The following is a 22,132-nucleotide window of genomic DNA, read 5'->3' as shown; positions in this document are numbered from 1 at the left end:
CCACGCTGTCCTTTTGTCCGTCTAGAGCCTGTGGATGCCTTCTGCGCACGGCTGAAAGGCCACTTCCAGCACACGTGCCGCGGGGCGCCGATGAAGCAAGAGGTCCCCCTGGAGCACCTGTACATTGCAGGCGAGCTGGTGCCGTGTCCCGTGGAGAGCAGGAGCGGGAGGAACGCCGACCTGCGGCCCTGTGACCTCGAGGAAAAGTGGAAGGCTGCCGTGGAGAGGAGCCAGCTGCTCCGGGTGCCGGGGAGGCGCAGCCGGGGAGGCAGGCTCGTCGTCGTCTTGGGGAAGGCCGGGATGGGGAAGAGCCTTCTGGCCCAGAAGGTCTGCCTGGACTGGTCCGAGGGCAAGCTGCCCGAATATGACTTTGTCTTCCGATTTGATTGCCGGAGCTTGAGCCTTCTCCACGGGAATCGTCATCATAGCCTCAAACATCTGCTGTTTGAGCTCTCTGCTGGACCTGGAGAGGGACCTGACAAAGTCTACAGGTACATATTGCGGAACCCGGAAAAGGTCCTCCTTGTTTTTGATGGCTTTGAAGAGCTGATGGATAGAGACGACTTTCTGCCTTCTTCGGACAGCCTGCCCCGCAGGGAGTCTTGGGCCATCGGAGCCATCTTGGCCGGACTCTTCCAGAAGAAAGTCCTCAGCGGCTGCACGTTGTTACTTACCGCACGGCCCAAGGACAAGTTGCATCAGTATCTACCCAGGGTGGACATGGTCCTGGAGGTGGTGGGGTTTTCCGTGCAGCAAGCAGAATTGTACCTCGCTCGCTATTTTGAAGGATCCCCCGGGTGCGGCGAGGTGGTGAATTTGATCAGGAACTCTCCCTATCTGTTCAGCCACTGTTACAATCCTGACCTGTGCCGGTTCATTTGCGAGTCGGTGTTAGAAACAGGAGTCGAGGCGTTGCCTCCCACTCTTACCAGCCTGTTTGTGAAGTTCCTGCTGCGAAGGCTGGCATGTCCAGCGCAGAAAGGAGCTGCACCAAAACACCAGCATATCGCCGCCTTAGCCCAGGTGGCCTGGGCCCTCGGACAAAGTCGCCAAAATGCACTCACGAGCAATCACTTCCCTTCTGTGGAAGTGAAGGAGTTTGCCCTCAACTATGGGCTGGTGGTACCTTTCGCCTTCCCCCAAAACGCAAGCAGCAGAGAGGAGGGGTGTGGGTATGCATTTTCCAGCTTTGTGGTCCAAAATTTCTTGGTCGCACTGCATTTGGTACTAGCCAAAGAAATCAAGGACAAAGGACTCACCAAACACCTTCGCTTGCTCTCCAAGTCCAAGAAATTTCTCTCCTCCTGGGATTTGGTGCCTCGCTTCTTGTCTGGTTTGCTGTTCTTAGAGGACGATCTCAGGTCTTCTCTCCTCTTTGGTGAGGAAGCGGAATTGGACACTGAGAAGATGATTGCCAAGAAGCAGAAAAGTCTCTCGAAATACATCCGGAAACTCACCATAAGAGCTTTTGGTCCGGACAAGTTGCTAGAGCTTCTTCACTGCATCTACGAAACGGAAAATCCGTATCTTTTGCAGCATTTGGTGCTAGAACTCAATCCTGACCTCTCTTTCTTGGGTTTCCCCCTCACCCCGTCCGATGTCCACGTTCTGCACTCCACCTTAAGAAGATCCACAAAGGAGTTCACTCTGGATTTGAGAGGGAGTTCCATTGATTCAGAAGGACTTGGCTGGCTGGTCAGCATGAGGAACGTGGCAGCATTCAGGTTTGCCGGGCTCGTTGTCAATGTTGGCCCTGGGCAAGGATCAGCTTTTAGAACAAGGGGGAACCAGCTGTCAGTCCAAGTGGGCCAGAAGCAGACATGTGGACCCAGTGGAGGCTGGTGGCTCAGAACTCAGTGGGGCAAGGAATGTGCTCCAGGTTTCAGTTAGAACCAGCAAGAACTCTAACAGAGCTCTCCAAGGTGTTATGCAAGATGTCAGTGGAGCAGTGAATCTGCTCTGGGTTTCAGTCAGAACTCTAACGCAGCTCTCCAAGGTGCAAGGCAGTCAGAATTCTGTGAAGTGTCATGGAGAACTCCTTTAGAGTTCTGACTGAAACCCGTACTGGATTGGCAGCCTCACTGACATCGGAGCCACCAGCCTCCACTGGGTGGGCCCAAAGAGGTGGCAGTCAAGAGCCAAGGCTGCGGCTGGGGAGTGGTGAAACCGAGGGAGTGGCTGAGTTCCAGGGCAATGAGCAGAGCCGGGGGGGGGGGGATCCAGCCCACCTTCCTCTAGCTCCACCCCCTAGCTACATCCAAACAACCACACCCCCTTCTAACTCCACCCCTTCTTCTAGCTTCTCCCCTTTCCTCCAACTACTGGTTCCTGGGTGGCTTCCCGGCTTTTGTGCCGTCCCCCCCCCCCAAAAAAAGGTTGAACTGCCTCTCCTGAGGCTGAGTTGCTTGTGGGAAGAGCTTTAAGCTAAAACAGGCTGGCGTTTTGGCCCTCACCCCTTTTGCCTTAGGCCCTGCCCACCAGTGGAATGTGGTCCCCGAGGGCCAAAATGTGGCCCTGGGGTTGAAATTGGTTCAAACCCACCCATTCCCAACTGAGCAAAGATCAGCGGGGCTGGGGCAGGGAGCGAGTCAGACCCAGGCAGAGGTCACCATCCAAGGCAGCGAAAAAGGCTCAGCGTCCTCACCCCCAAGACGAGTCGCTCTGACTGAGGAGCAAGCCCAGAGGGCGGGGCTCTATAGGGCCTGGTGGACAGGGATTGGCCCCCGGGGGTCAGCTGATGGAATGCTCAGGCAGGCTGGGACCATAAGCGTGGGGCTGCCCCGAAGCCGAGGGCTCAGTCTGCCAGGAACCCAAAGCCCTGGCGGCCCAGGAGGCGGGCAGTGGAGGCGGGCCAACGGGTTATGGGCAACGCTTTCTCGGACCAGCTGGGCTGCACATAAACTGCAGGGCGGCGCTGCTCTTTTTCAGGGCATCTCTCAGCGACGCCGTCCAGCTCTGGAAGCATTTGTGGGAAACCGAGGCAGGAGAGCCGCTGCAGTCGGCCATCAAGAAATTCATCGTTGCTCCATTCAAAGCCAAGACCATCAGGGACGTTGGCGACCTCTCCGCTCTCGTGCGCTTGCAAGAAAGCATGGCCCAAGGGTACGTCAGTAAGTCAGGGTGCGTCCTACGCGTGCTCGGCAGACCGGTGTCTCTCTGCGTGTGCTGCTGGCTGAGGAATGCTGGGAGTCGTAGGACTTTTTCCGGTCTTAACGTGCACGGGGTTGCGCCCTCTGTGGTTGTTTTCTCCACATGTGATTGTGCCCGCAACGGCAAGCGGAAACGTTTTGGGGAACCGGCGCGGGGAGGACCCCAGCCCTTTCCGCTGTTGCCATCAGGGGAGCAGCTGTGGGATCTGGCACAGCATCCCAGAAGCACCCTCCGTAAGCCAAGAAAAATACCCTCCGGCCTTCTTCATGGGGAGGGCAGGCCTGGCTCTCGGTCTGCCGCAACTGCCTTGGCCTGCTGAGGCAGCAGAAGTGTTGCCCTGGGACTGGGGAGCGGAAGGGAAGCGCCCTCCGGCTCCTGCCACCAGCTGGGGGACCGAGGGCCCTGGGAGGCGGCCCCCGGGAATGCCACCTAGCCAAGGGAGACCGACCCACCCATCCCTCGGCCAGCGGAGGAGCGGCTGCAGGGAGCACGCACCCCCCGCCCTGCCAGGGAGATGGCTCTGGTCCCCCAGCAGACAGTTGCCCTGCTGGGACTGCAGAAGGCAGGGGAAAGGGTTAGCTTAGTTTCTTAACCAGTTCTGATCTGCCCCGAGAACAGTAGTTACTGGACAGATTAGAAATGTACTCTGCAAATAAAAAATAAATAACAGAGCGCTCCGGCCCCTCCGTCTGCCAAAGGAGCGAGAGCCACCAGTTGCAGAGACACCCGCAGGGGGAGATCAGCCTGGCCCCGAAGCGCGCTGGAACGCCCGCCTTGCTCCGGCCTTGAAAACCTGCTCTCCCTCCTCTTCCTTCTCCTCCATTCGCCTCTCCTTGTGTGTCTCCACTTTTTCAGGTTGTAAGCTTGATGACAGGGCCTCTCTCTCTCTCTCTCTCTCTCTCTCTCTCTCTCTCTCGTTGATATGAGCCGCTTTGGAAAACAACAATTGTCTGAAATGCAGAATAAAAATGCAGTAAGTAAATAAAAATAAAAGATGTATAGTCAGTTTTATGCCTGAAGGGGAGAAGCCGCACCCTTTGTCCTCTTCCTCTCTTTCAAAAGCACCAGGCACTGATTGTTCCCCCTCCCACCGAATTATTTTCTCTTTAGCCAGAAGGATCCAGCTGGCTGCAACATCCACCTCATTCCGGCTGTCGCAGATCTCAGGCAACTAGAATTCACGTAAGTAAGAGAGGGCCGCTGCTGTGTTGAATAGGACTTTAGAAACAGGTAAAGGCGAACGACCTCTCGTCAGCCCTGAGCTAAAAGCAGAGCCTTTTAAACTGAGTACTCAGTTTACCTCTGAGTACTGGATTAACGCCAAGGAGGGAGAAAGACGGGCTGTTGCATTCAGCCTGATTCTGGGCTGCTCAGAGATTCTGATTCTGGCTGGTGCTGCTGTTGGAAAACCAAATTCAAGACCTGATAGATCCAGAAAAGCCATTCCTAAAACACCCCCAGAAATATTTTTTTGAAAAGTTTTTGAGAGTTTCTTTCCCATGGAACAAGGTGAGGGTTTTGTAAGGAGCCACATTATATTAAGAACAGACCAAAGTGGGAAGGGCTGTGGTTCAGCGGCAGAGCCCCTGCTTGGCACGTGGAAGGTCCCAGGTTTGATCCCCGGCATCTCCAGGTAGGCCTAGGAAAGAGTCCTGCCTGAAACGCGGGAAAGCCATGGCTGCCAGTCAGGGTCGACAATACTGGGCTAGATGGACCCAGGGTCTCACTCAGTATAAGGCAGCTTCCAATGTTCCTAGCAGAATGCTGGTACCAAGATCAGTCTTCTCAGTACATGACTTGTGTACAAAAATAGCAACCCGAACTGCTACCCCCTGCTGGGGATGTTGACCAACCACTCCTCGCTTTGGCAAATGTTGCCCAAACAGGGTCTGGAATGTCAGTTGCACTGGAAACCACAAGGTGACTTTGCGGATGGTTTGCGATCCTCCTCGTTTACAGTGGACGTAGCCATGGAGGTCAGCTGCCTGGAGGCAGATGCCACCTAGTCAGCACGCTTGCATCTCCTAACAGGGCCAGCAGAGTAATCCAGATCTTGCCCTCTGCACAGCTTTGGCACTTTGTGTGAGTGACTGGTCACCACTCCAGGCACTGAACCAGTTCTATTCTTCTCTTAAGGAAGCAGCTCCTGTTTAGCCGCTTCTTGCCCATGGCTGAGAGCTTTAGGCCAAGTGCCCTTTGGCTCTCACCCTTCGGCTTGGGTGCAGCAAGCTGGAGTCTCAAACACCTGTGTGGAAGGCAAGGCAAACAAACACTCCCAGGGCTCAGCCAATAATATTGCTCATTTTTGGAACACCCCCCCACACACACACTCTTTCTCTTTCTCTCTCACACACATTCGCACACACGCTCCAGTTCAGATTTTAATGGTCACACCAAAGGAGTCAAGAGGGAGGGAGAAGTGCTCCAAAGAACCAGCAGAACCAGTTCCTAGTTCCTTCCATGCCCCAGGGTGATTGGTAAATACCCATATTTTGGCCATAATCGAGGTCACATGAGGGGAAAATCCCCATGCAAAACAGGCTCCTCCCTTTCCCAGCAGAAGGTGGCCATGTTCTGTCGAAACACCCGTCACAGCCCATTAAGGGCACATCAGTCCTGGTGGCTTAGTGGGCTAACTGGGGTGGGAAAAAGAGTCAAACATTTGGCTGAAAAACCTGTAACAGTCTGTAAATGTGGGAGGAAATGGATTAACTATGAAGCTGAGCCTGCAGACAGATACCCCAAAGCTGCACTGTGTGAAATTCTTTGTTGAGAAAACTTATGTAAAGGACACAGAGCAGTTGAAATGTGCTGTACAAATGTTAAGGATTAGAAGAGAGTGTTCCGTGTGCATTTTGTATTTCACAGTTCCTCCCCCCCACTCCTCCTGGAATCTATGAAGCCCTGGGAGAAGCCCTGAGAGCAAGCTCCATTACTCAAGAGCCGGCCACCTGGTGCCCTCCAGAGGTTTTGGACCAGAACGCTAATAATCTCCGACCACTGGCAATGCTGGCTGGAGCTTGTAGGAGTTGTAGTCCAAAACATCTGGAGGGCACCAGGTTGCCTGCTCCTGAAGGATCCCCCTGAACCACTGCCCCAGTGCAAATCTGCACTGGGAAAGAGCCCTGGCTCTAGGCTTGAGGCGAACATTGTTGACTTGTCCTGCAACAATGATGTTGAGCCCTTGCTTGGAAGTCATTGGGCCAGTGCACACAACACAGCAGCCCATCATGGGCTAACTTGCCCTTGAGGAGCTGTGGCGTGTGCCGGCTGCCGTTCTGAATATGCAAGCCCCAGCTGTGTGTGCCATGGCTGGTCACGCGAACCCAGCCAGCAGGGGTTATTTGAGGGTTAAACAACCCTCGCACAACCCTAAAGCAGACCATGGGTTATGTGTGGATTCTTTAATCCTCAAATAACCCCCGCTGGCCGGGTTCACACAACATGTCAAGCTGCAACAACCCCCTGTCGGGGCTTGCATATTCATCATGCTGGTCAGCACACTCCACAGCTCCTTGAGGGTAAATAAACCCACCATGGGCTCTCTTGTCATGCCAGCCAGGTCCTTATCCTGCTTCCCATCCTCAGGGAATGAGAAAGGTGGGGCCCATAGCCGTCCCTGTGCAAAATAATCGAAAAGGCACAGAAACAAAAAAACCCTCTTGGAGCAGTAGTCACCAATATTTCTCCCCTTTTGCTTTGCAGATTGGGGCCCATTTGTGGCCTGAAGGGCTTCCAAATGTTGGTTGAAATTCTGGATGCATTTCCAGCTCTTCAGCATTTAGAGTGAGTGGCCAGGAGGTGGGCTGGGCCGGGCCGGGCCTTTGGGGCATCTCCAATTACAACAGGTAGATGGATCTGTTGGGATGCTGCCGGGAAATAAGCACTACATTGACTCCATGCCCGGCTCAAGGGCTTCCTGGAGGAATCTGGCTGGCCTTGAAAGCCAGCTGCTGGGGGGAACATTGTACTTTCCCTAAGAGAGAAGACATGCCCTGCAACTTTGCCACAGACTATTAAGGAACTATGTGCAGTCATTCTGTCCCTGTGAACCCTCACCTCCCAATCTCACCAACAATATTACATGTCGTTTTGCAGCCTGGATTCTCCAAACGAAAACGAAATAGGCGACGAAGGAGTTGTGAGCCTCAGCAACGTCCTTCCTCGGTTGGCCTCCCTGGAAACATTAAAGTAAGTTATCTCTTGACAGCCAGTGTCGGGATGCCAAAAAAGAGAGCGGAAGTGCTCAGCCACAGTGGCACGGAAGATACATCTACCATAGCTCTCCAAGGGTGGGAGGCCAGCTTCCCCAAGGCGTAGTGGGAAGAAGCAGCTTGCTTCTGCATGACCCCACCCAGTCTAGTTTTTTGTTTGTCTTGACTGGTCAAGAAAGAAGTGTGGCATTATTTTAGTTAGTAAGTAAGTTAGTAAGTAAGTACATTTCTAATCCGTCCAATAATTAATGTTCTCTGGGTGGATTACAACCAGTTAAAAAACTAAAATGCCATTTTCCTCGTGTGTGTGTGTGTGTGTGTGTGTGTGTGTGTGAGAGAGAGAGAGAGAGAGAGAGAGAGTGTAAGCGTAGCATCCCCCTTCCACACACACACACACACACACACACACTGTCTGTGTTGGCCCTCATGCCCTGAGCCCTGGCCTGAACACACGCCCTGAACCTTGCCAACTGCTTTGCTTCTAGCTTGTCACGGAACAAGATAACGGACCTGGGTGCGGCGCAGCTGGCCAGAGCACTCCCGGCTTTACCTTCCTTGAAGACCCTTAGGCAAGTATTCATCCTACTCAAGGGCTGAGCCTGATGGAGCTGACCTTCCTTATTTCACAGCTGGAAATGGGGGCACGCCTGTAATGTTGCAGTTCTCCTGCCAAGGATCCTTGTCTCCCCCAACTCCTCAATACAAGTTGTGGAAGGCTCTTTACCACCTGGCTGGGGTCTATAATTATTTATTTTGCAACTCCATGTCCTCCATTAATTTAGCTATGAAAGCATTTGGGTGTTTTGGTTTATTTATTTATTTATTACATTTATATACTGCCCAGTAGCCAGAGCTCTCTGGGATGTTTACAAAGATTAAAAACATTAAAAATACAGTATACAGAGATTAAAAGCCATTTACATAAAAACACATAAACAGACAATATACACAAGAGAACATATATCTAAAACAACTTCAAATACACAATCTCAAGCAAACCATCTCAAGCAAACAACCATAACCATAAGACTTGTTTTGGTTAAAGCTCAACTGGAAAAACATCATTGTCCAACAATAGGTTATTATGCTTTAAGATCTTCTGTTGAGGTCCTTCTCCAAGCGCCCTCTTTAGCAGAGGTGCATTGTGGATTTACACAGGAGAAGGCCTTTTCTGTGGTGGCACCCTGACTGTGGAATGATCTCCCCAAAGAGGCTCAAGTGGCACTGACACTATGGTCTTTTCGGCACCAGGTTAAGACCTTCCAATTTGCTCAGGCTCTGTTTGTTTTTATGCTTTAGCCTCTTTTATTCTGCTTAATTGGTTGCTCAGTTGTTATTTGTTATTTTTATTATATTGTATTTATATGTTTATATGAATAGTTCTGTATACCACCCTGGAATCTTTTTGATGAAGGGTGTTTAAGAAACTTTTAAAGTGAATAAATCTGCAGTTCAGAATATATCTCAGTAGCTGCAGTGCCTGAAACAACAGCCTGCACCCATTGCTTCATACCTGAGCATCCATGCACATGCATTTACTCGGATGTGAACAAAAGATAAGATGTGTCCCTTCCCCACTCAAGAGATTTAACTAGAGATCTTGGAAAAGAAGCCGAACGTTCAAGAAAGCAGCTCTAACACACTCGTAAAATTTTAACAGCATCCAAAAAAGGCAACAGTTGGGGAAAACCAGGGACGGTGATTTCTGGAGCTGGACGGTGATTTTCTCCAGTTGGAGTACATGACACAGTTAGAAGGCATTTTCTGCCACTTTCCATTTCACATATGAATTGCTAGTTGTCAACAGGGATTCATGTTTAAGTTCAGGCTGTCAATCGGCAGGAACAAGCCCTCGGTTTCAAAATTTACTCATCCTATCCCCATTCCTGCTCCTCATCACAATATTCTGCACTCTGAAAAACTCCAAAACACACAAGACAGACCAACGCAAACAACTTGAGCCAAAGAAGCGCTCCTCCGTCATTTCCGTGGGCGCCTCGGGTCACCATATGCAAAACAGTTAATTCCTCTCTGGGAAATGTGGGTCTGTGGCGAGTGCCTACTGCTTCCCCTGGCAGGACACCAAGGTTGCAAATGGTTATGGGGCAGCCACGTCCGGTGGCACCACTGGGGTTGGACCACCAGGCACAGGGCACAAGTGAAGTTGTCCCGCAGATCTTTTTAAAAAAACTTTCAGAAGAGGTTGGGCATACTGCGGAGGGAGCTGCAGCCATGCCTGGTGTATTAATTTCTCCACAGGGCCTGCAGTCAGCATCACGTGGGCCCGGAGGCACTCTGGGGATATCAAGATGCCAGATGCAATTGCGGCTTCTCTCTGCAATGCACCCAAACTCTTCTGAAAGTTAAAAGAAAGGGAAAGTGCTGCTGTCCGGCGAAGCGGGGGGGGGGGGCAGAATGGAAAGAGTTGAGTATGTGCTGGGGCCTGGGGCGGAGAGAGAAACCCGGGAGGCACCCAGAAATCAGGACGGGGGGCAGAGAGCATCTTACTCAGGGTCCCTCAATCACTGAGGGACAACAGAGCAAAAACATTTCACTTCTCACCCCCTTTCCATGATCCTTTTCCAAATGTCTCTTTGCACTAAAGTTTGCATTTGTGGCCTCTTGGACTCTGTGTTTGAACCTGGGATGTAAAGCTTTCCGATGGGTTAGAAACATATGCACAGCTGTTCCTTGCAAGGTCGTTGGTAATGTTGTGATGCATTTCCTGTTAATGGATCCACTGCCCAAACCTCAAACTTGCCTTTGTTTTCTGCAGCTTGTACAATAACAACATTGGGGATGCCGGAGCGGAAAGCTTTGCAAAGATGCTCCCCCAGATGGCCTCTTTGAGGGTGCTAGAGTAAGTATAGCACATCCTGCGGCAGAGACTTGGGGCCCATAAGTCCCCATTCATGGGGAGTGTGCAAGGGTATACTTCACGAAGCATGACGGTAGCAATGCGCGGTTGTTTTAGCTCCTGTGATGCAAGGGAGATTTTTTTCTATGACAAAAGATATTTACATGTCACTGGGGGCTGGGGAAGACGCCATATCAACAACTAGTTACCATCGATGTAATGCTACCTCTGACTACTTAAGAATCTCAGGATTTAAACTAGGGATTTTTTGACCAGGGACTGGCCAGACAAAGGGATCCATCCAGTTGGGATGGGAAAATAGCGATTTTCGAGCTTGGCTAAATTGTCCCCAAAGACCACTTCAAAGCTGATTTCAGCCCACTCCCATTTTTGTTTTCAACCTGTTCTTTTGCTCGTTTGAATGGGGAAAGTGTGCATTTCTGTGTGCATTTTTCAAAAATGCCCAGTTTTCCCCCGCGGACTAAAGCACGGATGTATTTGTTTTAAAGTACACATTTTTGGAATGCAATCTCAAATTTGGGAGCTTGCAAACATTTGTCCAGGGGAAGAAGTGCTCCTGCTTGTGTTTGGGATTGCGAATGAGGACATGTTCACGTGATTTGCAAACAGAATCAGAATTCGCGTGCGTGCCTGCTGTCCAGGACAGGACAGGACTACGGGTTGGTGCTTGTGTTGCAGGGCCCTCTTCTGGCTCAGAAGGGAGCAGCAGTTTGGGGCATTCGCCCCAGGATTGCCAAGCGGCGTAAGGGCCCCAGGGGATCTATCTGAATGACCATCTAGTCTAGCTACGTCCTACAGTGGCCAACCAGATGCCTCTGGGAAGCCCACAAAGTGGGCATGAGGGCAAAAACCTCTCCCACCATTGTTCCTGAGCACCTGGCATTAATTGGCATACTGCCTCTGAACTTGGAGGTTCTACCTCCTCCTCCTCCATGGAGTTGTCTAATCCCCATTCACAGCCTCCTAACTTGAAGCAGCGGGTTCCACAAGTTAATGATTTGTGTGTGGAGAAGCCCATTTCTTTTGTCTGCCCTGAATCTCCTCCGTTTCATTGGAGGATCCCATATTCAAACATGATGAGAGAGGGAGTGAAACGATCTCTCTCTTCCCTTTCTCCACACTAGGCGTAACCTTCTAAACCTCTTTCCTGCGTCCCCCCTGCCAGCGAGTCCCAAGTGGAATTAGGATCCCCTTGACTGAAGAGGAGGAAAATGCCACCTAACAGACGGGCCTCTTCTCCTTTCTTTTCAGCATAAATTGCAACAAGATCACTGCTGCAGGCGCCCAGCACCTGACCAAGAGCTTGAGCAGATGCCCCCACATTCAGAGCGTGGCGTAAGTCTTCCGCTAGTGCGGCTCCCCACACACATCTTTGCCCATGGGTTGCTTGCCGCTGGATTCCACATCACGCACAAAGATGCTCTGCTGTGGGCTGTCTTTGTTTGGAAGGCACTGTGCCGGGGTTGGCGTCGGGAGGCAGGCACCCCCTCCATGGGGCAGCACCGCAGTTCAGCCTCTGAGCTGCTTCCCAGGCAATCCGCCGGGAGGATCAGCAGGCGATGAACACGTGTATGTGAACAGCCCTCCTCCTGCCTCAGCGGTGCAGAAGCTCAGGCCAAATCTGGCCTCCCCAGAGCCCAAATCCGGCCCTCCAGATGGCCACACCCCTTCTCCCATGACTGCTGATTGTTTGGGAGTTCTCTGGCTGTTGCACACCCCACCTCCCCCATGCTAAAAGCTCGACGGGCCTCTCCGGAGGCTGAGCTCCTGGTAGTAAGAGCGTCAAGTTGAAGTAGGCTGGCATTTGTGATCCTGCCCCTTTTGCCTCTGGCCACACCCACCACTGGAATGTGGCCCCCGAGCGCTTCTCCAAAATGGTGTCCAGCCCTTGGTTTGAAGGAGATTCAGCCCCCCCCCAGCCCCCGGTCCTACCTGGCCTGTCTTAAATTCTCCGTTAACACAAGCAACCCAAGGTGCCAGTGGGCTTGCTGACCTTGTCTGCGTTTCCACTCCCTTCTACTTGGGTCTCTTCCCTCATCTGCATTATTTCCTCCCCAGGGTTGAGGATGGTGGGGATATCACCAGACTTCGGAGCGATCCTTTTCCGATAGAGTTCCTCTTAGATGAATCCGAGGAACACAAGACCATTTGTCCATCTAGCCTGGTACTGCTGTTGCAGAACCCAGAGTCAGAGAGACCACGGAGTGAAGGAAAAAGAGATTCTTTATTTAACGCGCGGGCTTAAGGCTGGAATCGTTTCCAAAGAGCCAGAAGCCCCGATTTACATTAGCACATTGGTTTTATAGACATTGTGACACATATGAAACGGCTCCTCCTCCCCCTCCCGCATGGGGTTGCAATCCTCAACATTTCTTCTCTTAGCACTATTGTTTATAATACAAGAACTGGGTTATAGGGTAGCCATGATAAGGAGAGAACAGAAGAGAACAGCAGAGAACAAGATATACAATTGTATGACCTTTGACAAGATAAGGAATTCCTGTGTCTCATCAGCTTACAACAATATATTCAAGGGAGAAAGAGCTCAGCAAGAACATGAAGCATGAGACTGCATGAGGCTACTTAGTCTGATCCCCGATATGGCTGCTACATTCCCCCCTTAAATGCATAATTTCATTACAATTATAGCATTTCTGATAACTATACAAAGCTTTTTGTGACATACATATTACTTAGCCTCTTGTTGGGCTATTAGAGCATAGAGGGCAGCAGTTTTACTAGCTGAGACATAAAACAGATTGGTTAAACAGCGCATAAGACAAGGAACGCAGAGACATAACAGAACTTTTATGAACAATACTGGTAGAATTAGGATGAACAATGCTTTTAAGCCAGCTAAGATCTGGAAGCCAAAGGGTCAACTAATTGAGCTAAGTGTTTTGTCTTATTGTTTTGTTAGCTACTATATTGTGCAGCTTGTTGATCTGTTCATCTACAGCATTGCCATTATCAGTTAAGTTAAAACAACAGAGCTTTTGGTGTGTCTCACAACTTAAATGATGAAGAAGGAAGAGGTAATCTATACCAGCTCTATTTTCTAGAACTGCACCTCTTAGATCACGCAACTTTTTATTTAACAATGACAATGCTTGTGAGGTGGCATTTATGCTTTTGGCTAAGCTGCAAGCTAACCGGTTGATTTCTAGACCATCAGCCAAGGCTAAACCTGGAACCTTAACCAGTGACATTGCTAAGGCCAATTTTTCTGAGTCAGAATATAACTGCACATGACTATTACAATTTTTAGTTAGTTGGAGTGCTCGAGGCTGCCGTTGACGGATTTTCTCGGGCTACAGGGGAAGAATTGGCACCAGTTCAATTGGCGGCTGAGGCAACATGGGTGGTTATCAGACAAGTTGGCAGGAATGAATGACCAAGTGCGGGAATTACATGTCTAAAACCATCCATGAGGCAAAAGTATGTGGGCATCATTAAAAGATATGTTTTGAATTTTATTACAGTGGAAGGGGGCCAGGGATAGCTTTGTATTTTCTGGAAAAAATTTTGACAATTATTTGTGCACACGTAGCATTTGTTTCAGCAACGATGGGGGTGCGTAGAGTGAACTCTGTAGGGGGTAGGATCTTTGCAACCACGCCCCAATTAGCATTTTGGGAATAAGTTAAACTTACACCATAAACTTTTAACATGGTATCTTTTTGAATTTTCCCAGGATGTCTACAGACAGGTATTAGGCAAGAGCTAATAAGCCTGTTTGCAGGTATACCTCTTGGCAAACAAAAATGTTTTACTCTCGTGATGTTAGCCAGGTGAAGCCAGTAATTATCAGCAAATCACTGGGACAAACTTCTTTTTCCAGGGGCAGACCCCCCTTTTTGCACCTTATTAAGGAGACACAATGCAACACTACTAACACTACAACACTACAATACGCATGTTTGATCTTCTTTGGGATCTGACCGTACGCTGGGCAGCTATTCACCTGGCAAGCTGCAGTAGGGTCTAGTCCCCTTCTTCAATTCTCCAGTTGCAGGTCTGACCGTACGCAGGGGGACAGTTTCCCGGTGTGTCCACAGTAAGGTCTAGCCTGAGTCTTCTTACTGCTTTTTCAGAATGATTTTTAAAGGATTTTCAGGATTTCTGTTTACAGTCTACTCTCTCCTTCTCGCTCTTTTGACTCGTGTCCAATGTATCCAGGGTTTAACTCTAGCTGCTTTCATAGCTGCGGGGGTGGAAAGTATGACAGTTTTCAGTCCTCTCCATCTGGGAGTCAAAGGGTTATTTTTCCCTCTTTAACTCATACTTTAACTCTTGGTTGGAAAGGATGAGCTTCTGTGATGGGAATGGCTTATTTTTTTAAGACAAAGCGACGCTGGGCTTGAAGAACTTTGCTCAGTGTTTGGACTTCTTGTTGCTTGCTTTTGATGCTGCTCCAGTGTCAATTATGAAGTCAATGTCATGGCCCCTCACAAGCTGTCTCCCTCTTCGCCCATTCTGGCCCCTTTGTTTTTTTCCTTTGTGTATTTGATTTATTTTATTTGGGCATTCATGCCACTAATGTCCATCTTGTCCACACTGGGCACACTGGTTCTTTTTTAAAGAATCTTCTGCCTCTGCCGGGTCTTCTTTTTTTCTTCTTTCATCCATGTCTTCTTGGGCCTCTGGGTTGAGGGAGGTATACTGGCGACAGGCATTTGAAAGATGCTCCAAGTACGCTCTGGGGCCTCGGTGGCACCTTGCAGCACTTTAGACACTTTGGTCATATTAATTGACTTTTTCATACCTGCTTTCATGGCTTCTAACAGCAGGGTTTGATACTGGGTGAGGCGCTCTAGCTGCACTTGTGTTTTGGGATTCCAGCGAGGGGGGGATTTATTTATAAGGAGACTTTATTGGGTAACTTACAGCATACAGGCGTACTTAATTTTTGGATCAGACAGCTTCTCTGAACCACGAGCTATTGCGCTAAATGGGTTTTATACCATACATGTTACCCATGAGGCAGCACAACACTAGCAAGCATTTTCAGCATAGGCTAGAAGTGCTTGGTTCTCAGGCACAGCTTCCTGTAAACAACTTCGCTTCCCAAAGTGCTTGATAACACTTTTTATTTATTAGTATGGGAAGACAAATTTTTTCTCTTTCTTTTGCTTTCTTTTTCTTTGCTGATCTGCCTGTATTGCAGATCATGTTTCAAACTTTTTATATAAAACTTTCTGCTCCATGCACCAGCCTTGTCTCTTTATTTGTCTTTTTCAAGTTAAACTTACTTAAACTTTTCTGCCTTACACTTGTCTCACTGACACACATTTGGGATAGGCTCTTCTTCTCCTTCTAGTTACATTTTCTTCATTTTAAAGAACTATTACATTATTGTGGCTACTTTACCCCAGGTAATAAGCTCTAGGCACAATCAGCTGCTTTTAATTTACCCTGGGGGCAACTATGGCCACGCTTCTTTTTTATAAATGTTTTTTCTTTGCCTTTTGCCTTTTCTTTTTCTCTCTTCTCTATCTGTCTTCTACTTTCTCTATTCCTTCTTTTCTATTTGCTTTTGTCTTTTCTCTTCGTCATCCATTGGGAACCACACTTAGTATCATTTGGAGTTGCAACTAACACTAATCTGCAAATATCACATATACTTTATGATATCTAAGAAATCATAAAATATATACAACAAACTTTTTCTGCAATTTAACACAATGAATGGAAAACACTTCTTGCATGGTAAGGCATGATGGAGCAGATCCAGCAATCATACTGGTCTTCTGGCTGAAAGCTCAGGGCTCATTAAAATCAAGGGACGGGCATACCCACACACGCAGAGTTCTAGGTCACCATTTTTGCATTGGCAACTCTATGCTGCATGAGTTCTGGCAGAAGGAAATCTAAAAGTTATAGATCAAACTCAGCCTGCTGTACACTGAGCTGACTACAAACATAGACACACGGTCCACAGCGATGAGAATTCAAGTTTATCAAAAGCTTCACAGCACTGTCCATGGCAAGTCTTTGACAATTTAAAATTTTAGTTCATGTGCAGAGTGTCTCTAAAAAGCCCAGACATTGATGGAAGCAAACAGAGACGGCTCTGGGCAATGAAGATGTGATGTTTCCAGCAAAGGCTCTCCACTTTTGCATCAGTTTAAAAAGGGGAAGTGTGGCCCTACACCCCTTCTGACAGACAAGGGCCTTTAACTTTTTAGCAAGGCCTCTGTCTAAACAGAGCCGCACAGCTCAGCTCTCTAGCCGTGACGCTTTAACTTGGGCAACTCCTCTGTAAATTTTATTTTATTTCTGTCAGGTTCTCTCACAGACATTTTAAAAACTTACTCTTTTTTTTTTCTCTTCTAACCTGGTACACGAAAGCACTGAAACACTGAGTGCCGAAACTCAGGACGCTGGGGGGTGATGGGCATCGCTTTATACTTGCATTTTTCAGGCAGCCATTAATCTTTGGGGAGGTGGTGGGGTGATTTGCAGGACTTCAAAGGCAAGCTTCTCAGTTTGTTTGTATTTGTAAATCCCAAGCTCAAAACAGGACACGATGAGGTACAGGGCAGCTAAATTCTTGCTTTGGCACGGGCAACAAATAACTCAGGTCAGCTTTCTTCGCTGGGGTCTCAAACAGGAAAACAGTCTTAATTTAAAGTTGTAACATCACTGACAGCGTCAGCCAGCCAGCTACACAGATCTCATTGTTTTTCAAGACAGTTGCTCCAATATCTTCTTTTCTTCTCAATCAGGTTGGGTCTCCCAGCTTACACAGTTTATTGCAGCTTCCAGGAGCATGGCAGTAGCGTGATTTTGGCTTGGCCAGGAACATGCTGTCTGGTTTCTCGGTCTCTTTAGCACACACACTTAGGCAGTGTAACACTGGACACTCAAATCAGTGAGATTTCTTCATTGCAGGGAATCCCACGGCAAAAACTTAATGGTTACGCTCTTCAGAAATCATATAGCTGATGGTCAGTAGCTACAGGCTCTATGCAATTTTAACACAGTTCAAAGCTAAACACGGTTACCTTGACAGAGATCTTCAACGTGGTCTTTCCACTTTATTCTGCTTTGGGACAGTCTTATGGCACACTTTTTACTCGAAGAGGGGTCTAGCCTGTGCTCTGGGGGCTGATTCTTCACCTTTATTTTCTATTTTTCCTTCATCTTCTGGGTCTTCATTTTCAGTTTCCATTTCTTAGGGATTTCATCTCAATTAGGCGAGGTGATGATGTTGCACAACTCAGAACGTTGTGGGCAATTTTCCTGCCCCCCCCCTCTCGGCGCGCTAGGCTAACAGCTACGTCTTCGGCCTCACACTCTCACGCTCCCACGCTTTGTTAAAAGCCAGACTGTCCTGCAACATTTTTCTAATTAACAGCCTCAGATCTTTTTTTTTTTCCTCTCAGCTCGACCTTGAGCTTTTTGCTGTTTTCTCTCTCTATTCTGAATCTTTTTTTAAAAAAACCTTTTTCCTTCTTTGTTTGACATACATCTCAAGGGGGTGCAAGGTTTGCTTCCCCCACCACCCATAGCCTCCCTCCTAAATTGAAGACAGACACAATTAGGGAATGGGAATTGGTCAGTGAGTAAGGGGTCTCACTGGCCGACACAAGAGGATTTTTCACACCACGCACTTTGCTACTGGCCTGGGCACCCGGACGGTCAACGGTATGCTTCAGAAACCGCAGTAGCCACTCACACAATCATTAATCTCTCCACTACATCCATATGTCCCTGCCACCCACTTTTCCCACTTTTTACCAGAGCGGAATACGGCTTCCCCAGCTTCCTCAGCTTCCTACTGAGTACTGGCATGCTAGGTACTGGCGCCCACTCGGGGGTGTGATCAGGCCCCCCTTCTACCCGCAAGGAGTAGGTTCTTTTGTATACGTATACCACCAACACTGACCTTCTTCACAAGGCGGGGCCCTCTTTTTTTCTGCCCAGTGGCCTTTCTCCCTAAAGGCGGGGCCCTCTTTTTCCCATATACTTGCCTTTCTCCTGAAGGCTTCCAATGTGGGTTTCAACTCAATTGCAGCTGCGATACAGGCAGGGCTCAAGTTCCTTCCTCCGCTTCCCAAGGTTCTCTTGCTGCTCGCTGCCGTTTGGGCGATCCCGGTGCAGGCTTTCTCCCATTCACTCGACAAAAAGGTCGGTGGCGCCAAGAAAGGGAGGCATGCGCCGAGCTCGTCTTCCCGGTGCGGCGATCAAGAGCAGGCAACTGCCACCTGTCTGGCTCAGAGCCTGCCACATCCGAGTCACGGCACCATTTATGTTGCAGAACCCAGAGTCAGAGAGACCACGGAGTGAAGGAAAAAGAGATTCTTTATTTAACGCGCGGGCTTAAGGCTGGAATCGTTTCCAAAGAGCCAGAAGCCCCGATTTACATTAGCACATTGGTTTTATAGACATTGTGACACATATGAAACGGCTCCTCCTCCCCCTCCCGCATGGGGTTGCAATCCTCAACATTTCTTCTCTTAGCACTATTGTTTATAATACAAGAACTGGGTTATAGGGTAGCCATGATAAGGAGAGAACAGAAGAGAACAGCAGAGAACAAGATATACAATTGTATGACCTTTGACAAGATAAGGAATTCCTGTGTCTCATCAGCTTACAACAATATATTCAAGGGAGAAAGAGCTCAGCAAGAACATGAAGCATGAGACTGCATGAGGCTACTTAGTCTGATCCCCGATATGGCTGCTACACTGCCTGCTCCAGTCTTCCCCAACCTGAAGCCCTCCAGATGTGTTGGACTACAACTCCCATCACCTCCTAGCCAGCATGGATGTTTGAGCTGAGGATGATGGGAGTTGTAATCCAACACGCCTTGAGGGCACCAGGTTGGGAAAAGCTGGTGTGCTTTGGTTAGCAGCAGCTCTCGGAGACAGGCTGTTCCCATTACCTGCTCCCGGATCTTTTTGACCAGAGATGCTGGGAGCGGATCCAGGACCTTCTGCATGCGAAGAAGGTGCTCTGCCACACAGCTACGGTCTCTTTCCGGGGTGTGTTCCGTGTTTTCCTTTCTCCTAGGAAGGCCAGGGTACTGGCGAATTTCACCAACCAAGCCACCCTCCCGGGCCCTGCCTCTCGGGTGTCAGGGTGGACACTGAGCCCATAGATTCCCAGAGTAGTTCTGCTGCTGAGGAAGAGCAGTCGCTCCTTTGGGAGAGGAGTGCGCTCCTTTTTCCCAGGACCAACAGCTGACAGAGATTCCTCCCACCCACATTCCTAGTTTAGAAAGCAGTCCAAGGAGTGTCTCAGCACAGATAGCAGACTGGGTGGATGCGCGGCGCAGACGCAGACAGCGGCGCCAAAAGGTTGGCGCTCAAAGAACGGTTGCACCCAGAGGATCCAAGGGAAAAGGGGAGGGATTCTCCCTAGTCCTTATATTCAGGGGTCTGCCAGTAATTGCCTTTCAAACGGGGACCAACTGTTCCAACTTAGGGCATAGGGATGCTGCTGCTCAGATCTAGTTGCTACCTGTAGAGTTGTAAGTTGTAAAAAAAGAATAAAGCTTTGAAAAGAATCCCTTTGTCTGCGTCTGGACTTGGCTACTGGATTAGACTGAGAGAGCCCTCCAAGGAGCCCTTGACATCGGGGCTGATTCGGATCTCCTCTGAACAGCGAGGAGTCCCTGGAGAGCGCCACTTCCATGACCTTAAAGGGAAGCCCGATCACGGGGGGGGGGGGGGCTGACATCGCTGCAGCCTCACCCCTCTGAATGAGGACCCCCTAACTGCCCAGGGCTTTCTCTTCCCTTTCATCCTACCCTTGACCCTGAAAACAAACCCAGTCGTGAAGAAAATTAAGAGATTATCTCAGCATAACTGACTCCTAATGAAACTGTGCTTTGGCTCTCATCTCTTTCATTGAGCTTTTCTCTACTTCTTTTTTTAAACTCTTCTAGATTGTGGAATCCCACTATTCCCCATGGAGTCCTGGATTATCTGCAGCAGCTGGATTCACGAATAAGGTTGCTCTAGAGCCAGCAAATCCAGTGAACCATATCAGGTTGGGATTTTGATACGCGTAGATCTCTCTGAACCTACGTTATGTTCACCTGTGCTGCTGTTAGTTCTAACAGTGAGGTGTTAAATCCCCCTTAAATACAGTTCGTCATGGAATATTCCGGTTGAACTATTTTTAAAATAGCCGCCTTCCTCCCATATGCGAGAGCCCAAACTGTAGGGCAGCAGAGCTGGAATTGTGTGCTGACCTTGTCAAATGCCACAACCACACACACTGATTCTGCAGCTAAAATATATTATGCAGATTTGTTTTGATTTTTTATTTATTTAGACACCCCCGTGTCTGAACTGATTTGACCCGCTGTGTTTTGGTCGTCCTTTGCGTCAGATTAGAAGCGCTTCTGATCCATTACAAAGGTGCCCTGGGACTTCTCTTCGGGCCTCAGCTAGCCCGCTGTCCTCAGCGTGGTGGGAGACGCTGCCCCATCTCCAGCGACGGAGGACGATTCAGCTGGCAGTCCAGCCGGCATGCGCACGTAGCCGTGGGGGCTGGTGGCTCAGATTTCGGTGAGGCTATTGGGGGGACAGGGTTCAGCCCTTAGAGAACTTCTGGCTGGCTGGTTCTGACCAAAACCCAGAACGGATGCACAGCCCCACCGCAATCGGAGCCACCAGTCTCCGCTCGTACGCAGAATGGGGTGGCTGCATCTTCCGCTCCAGGCAGCAAAGGGGCTTGAGCAGCCCTGCTGGTGGGCTGCTAAGAGACAGGCTGCTGGACCACGTCGGCCTTGGTCTGATCCAGCCCGGCCGCCCTCCCGTCTTCCACGCGGCTCTGCGTAGCCAGCTGCCTCAGCTGGTCAGCGCGCAGTGCTCAGAAGCCAGGACAGCCGGCGTGGTGTAGCGGCGAGAGTGCTGGCCTGGGAGCCGGGAGATCCGGGTTCCAGCCCCCACTCAGCCATGGAAGCTCCCTGGGCGACTTTGGGCCAGTCGCAGACTCTCAGCTCAGCCTACCTCACAGGGTTGTTGTTGAGGATAAAATGGAGGATTACGTAAAACGTTGAGGATAAAATGGAGGAGGATTACGTATGCTGCCTTGGGTTCCCTGAGGAGCAAAAAAGGCAGGACATAAATGCAATTAATTAATTAATTAATTAATAATACCCCAGGCTGGATCAGGGGACTCTCCCTTCCCCTTTTTTTGCTAATGCCGGTGAGTGTCCTGCTTGTGGGTTTCCCTCTGGGCCATCTGGCCAGCCCCCATGGTAAGCAGGACGCAGGACTCGATGATCCAGCAAAGCCAATGTTCTTGTGCCCTTCCGAATGGCGTCAGCAAGAAAATACCTTAATGTCGTGGTGCTCAGAACCTCAGAGAAGAGACGCGAAAGCAAGCCGTAACAATGGGGGTGTGTGTGTGATTTGAAAGGTATCCCTGGGCGGTGAATCAAGAACTGACACTTTTCATTTTGGTGCTTCACGAGCAAGGAAGAAACTCTACAACATTTGACTGCAGGCATCCAGATTTGGCGCTGGATTCAGAGTACGCTTGGTGCAGCTTGACACGGATTGGAGGAGGAATGACCTGTGCAGAACACAGAGTATTCAATGTGGAACTGGAATCTAGCTTGTCCAACGTGGTCTTATGATGACTAGTAAACTCTGGAAGGGCGCAATGCAGTGGAGGCTGCTGTCTCCTTGCAGATGGCTCCTTGAGAGTTTTGACTGGTTCTGACCGAAACCCAGAGTGGATTTACCACCCCACTGACATTGGTGCCACCAGCCTCCATGGGTACAGTGTGATTTTTTGTATATATTGGGTTTTTTTAATGTACTACTGGAGATCCCCCACCCCGCCCTGTCTGTGAAATTAAAGGGCAGTGTAGTTTTGGATAATCCTCAAGAAATGTATATTAAACCTTTTAGATGACCTCTTC

At 49.5% G+C, this 22,132-nt stretch overlaps 1 protein-coding gene across 3 annotated transcripts in view; it reads left to right on the top strand.

The window, feature by feature from the left end:
- Positions 1-22,132, top strand: part of CIITA (class II major histocompatibility complex transactivator) — a 58,543-nt gene extending 36,411 nt beyond the window's left edge. For 2 of the 3 annotated variants that reach the window (XM_084818099.1, XM_084818098.1), the window contains exons 10-19: positions 26-1,724; positions 2,929-3,102; positions 4,261-4,332; positions 6,856-6,936; positions 7,249-7,341; positions 7,850-7,933; positions 10,141-10,224; positions 11,494-11,577; positions 20,141-20,244; positions 21,684-22,132. In XM_084818099.1, the coding sequence (XP_084674225.1) occupies positions 26-1,724; positions 2,929-3,102; positions 4,261-4,332; positions 6,856-6,936; positions 7,249-7,341; positions 7,850-7,933; positions 10,141-10,224; positions 11,494-11,577; positions 20,141-20,216 (2,447 nt within the window). In that variant the 3' untranslated portion in view covers positions 20,217-20,244; positions 21,684-22,132. Of the gene's footprint in view, positions 1-25; positions 1,725-2,928; positions 3,103-4,260; positions 4,333-6,855; positions 6,937-7,248; positions 7,342-7,849; positions 7,934-10,140; positions 10,225-11,493; positions 11,578-20,140; positions 20,506-21,683 lie in introns of those variants that run through there. The other variant, XM_084818100.1, reaches the window with a different exon arrangement.

This window comes from Heloderma suspectum, chromosome 12 (assembly GCF_057233095.1).
Source record: "Heloderma suspectum isolate Gila_16-S chromosome 12, 16-S_ref, whole genome shotgun sequence".
NCBI classification, from domain to species: domain Eukaryota; kingdom Metazoa; phylum Chordata; class Lepidosauria; order Squamata; family Helodermatidae; genus Heloderma; species Heloderma suspectum.
The sequence above is the reverse complement of the archived record's forward strand: the minus strand, read 5'-3'. Positions and strand labels throughout refer to the sequence as shown.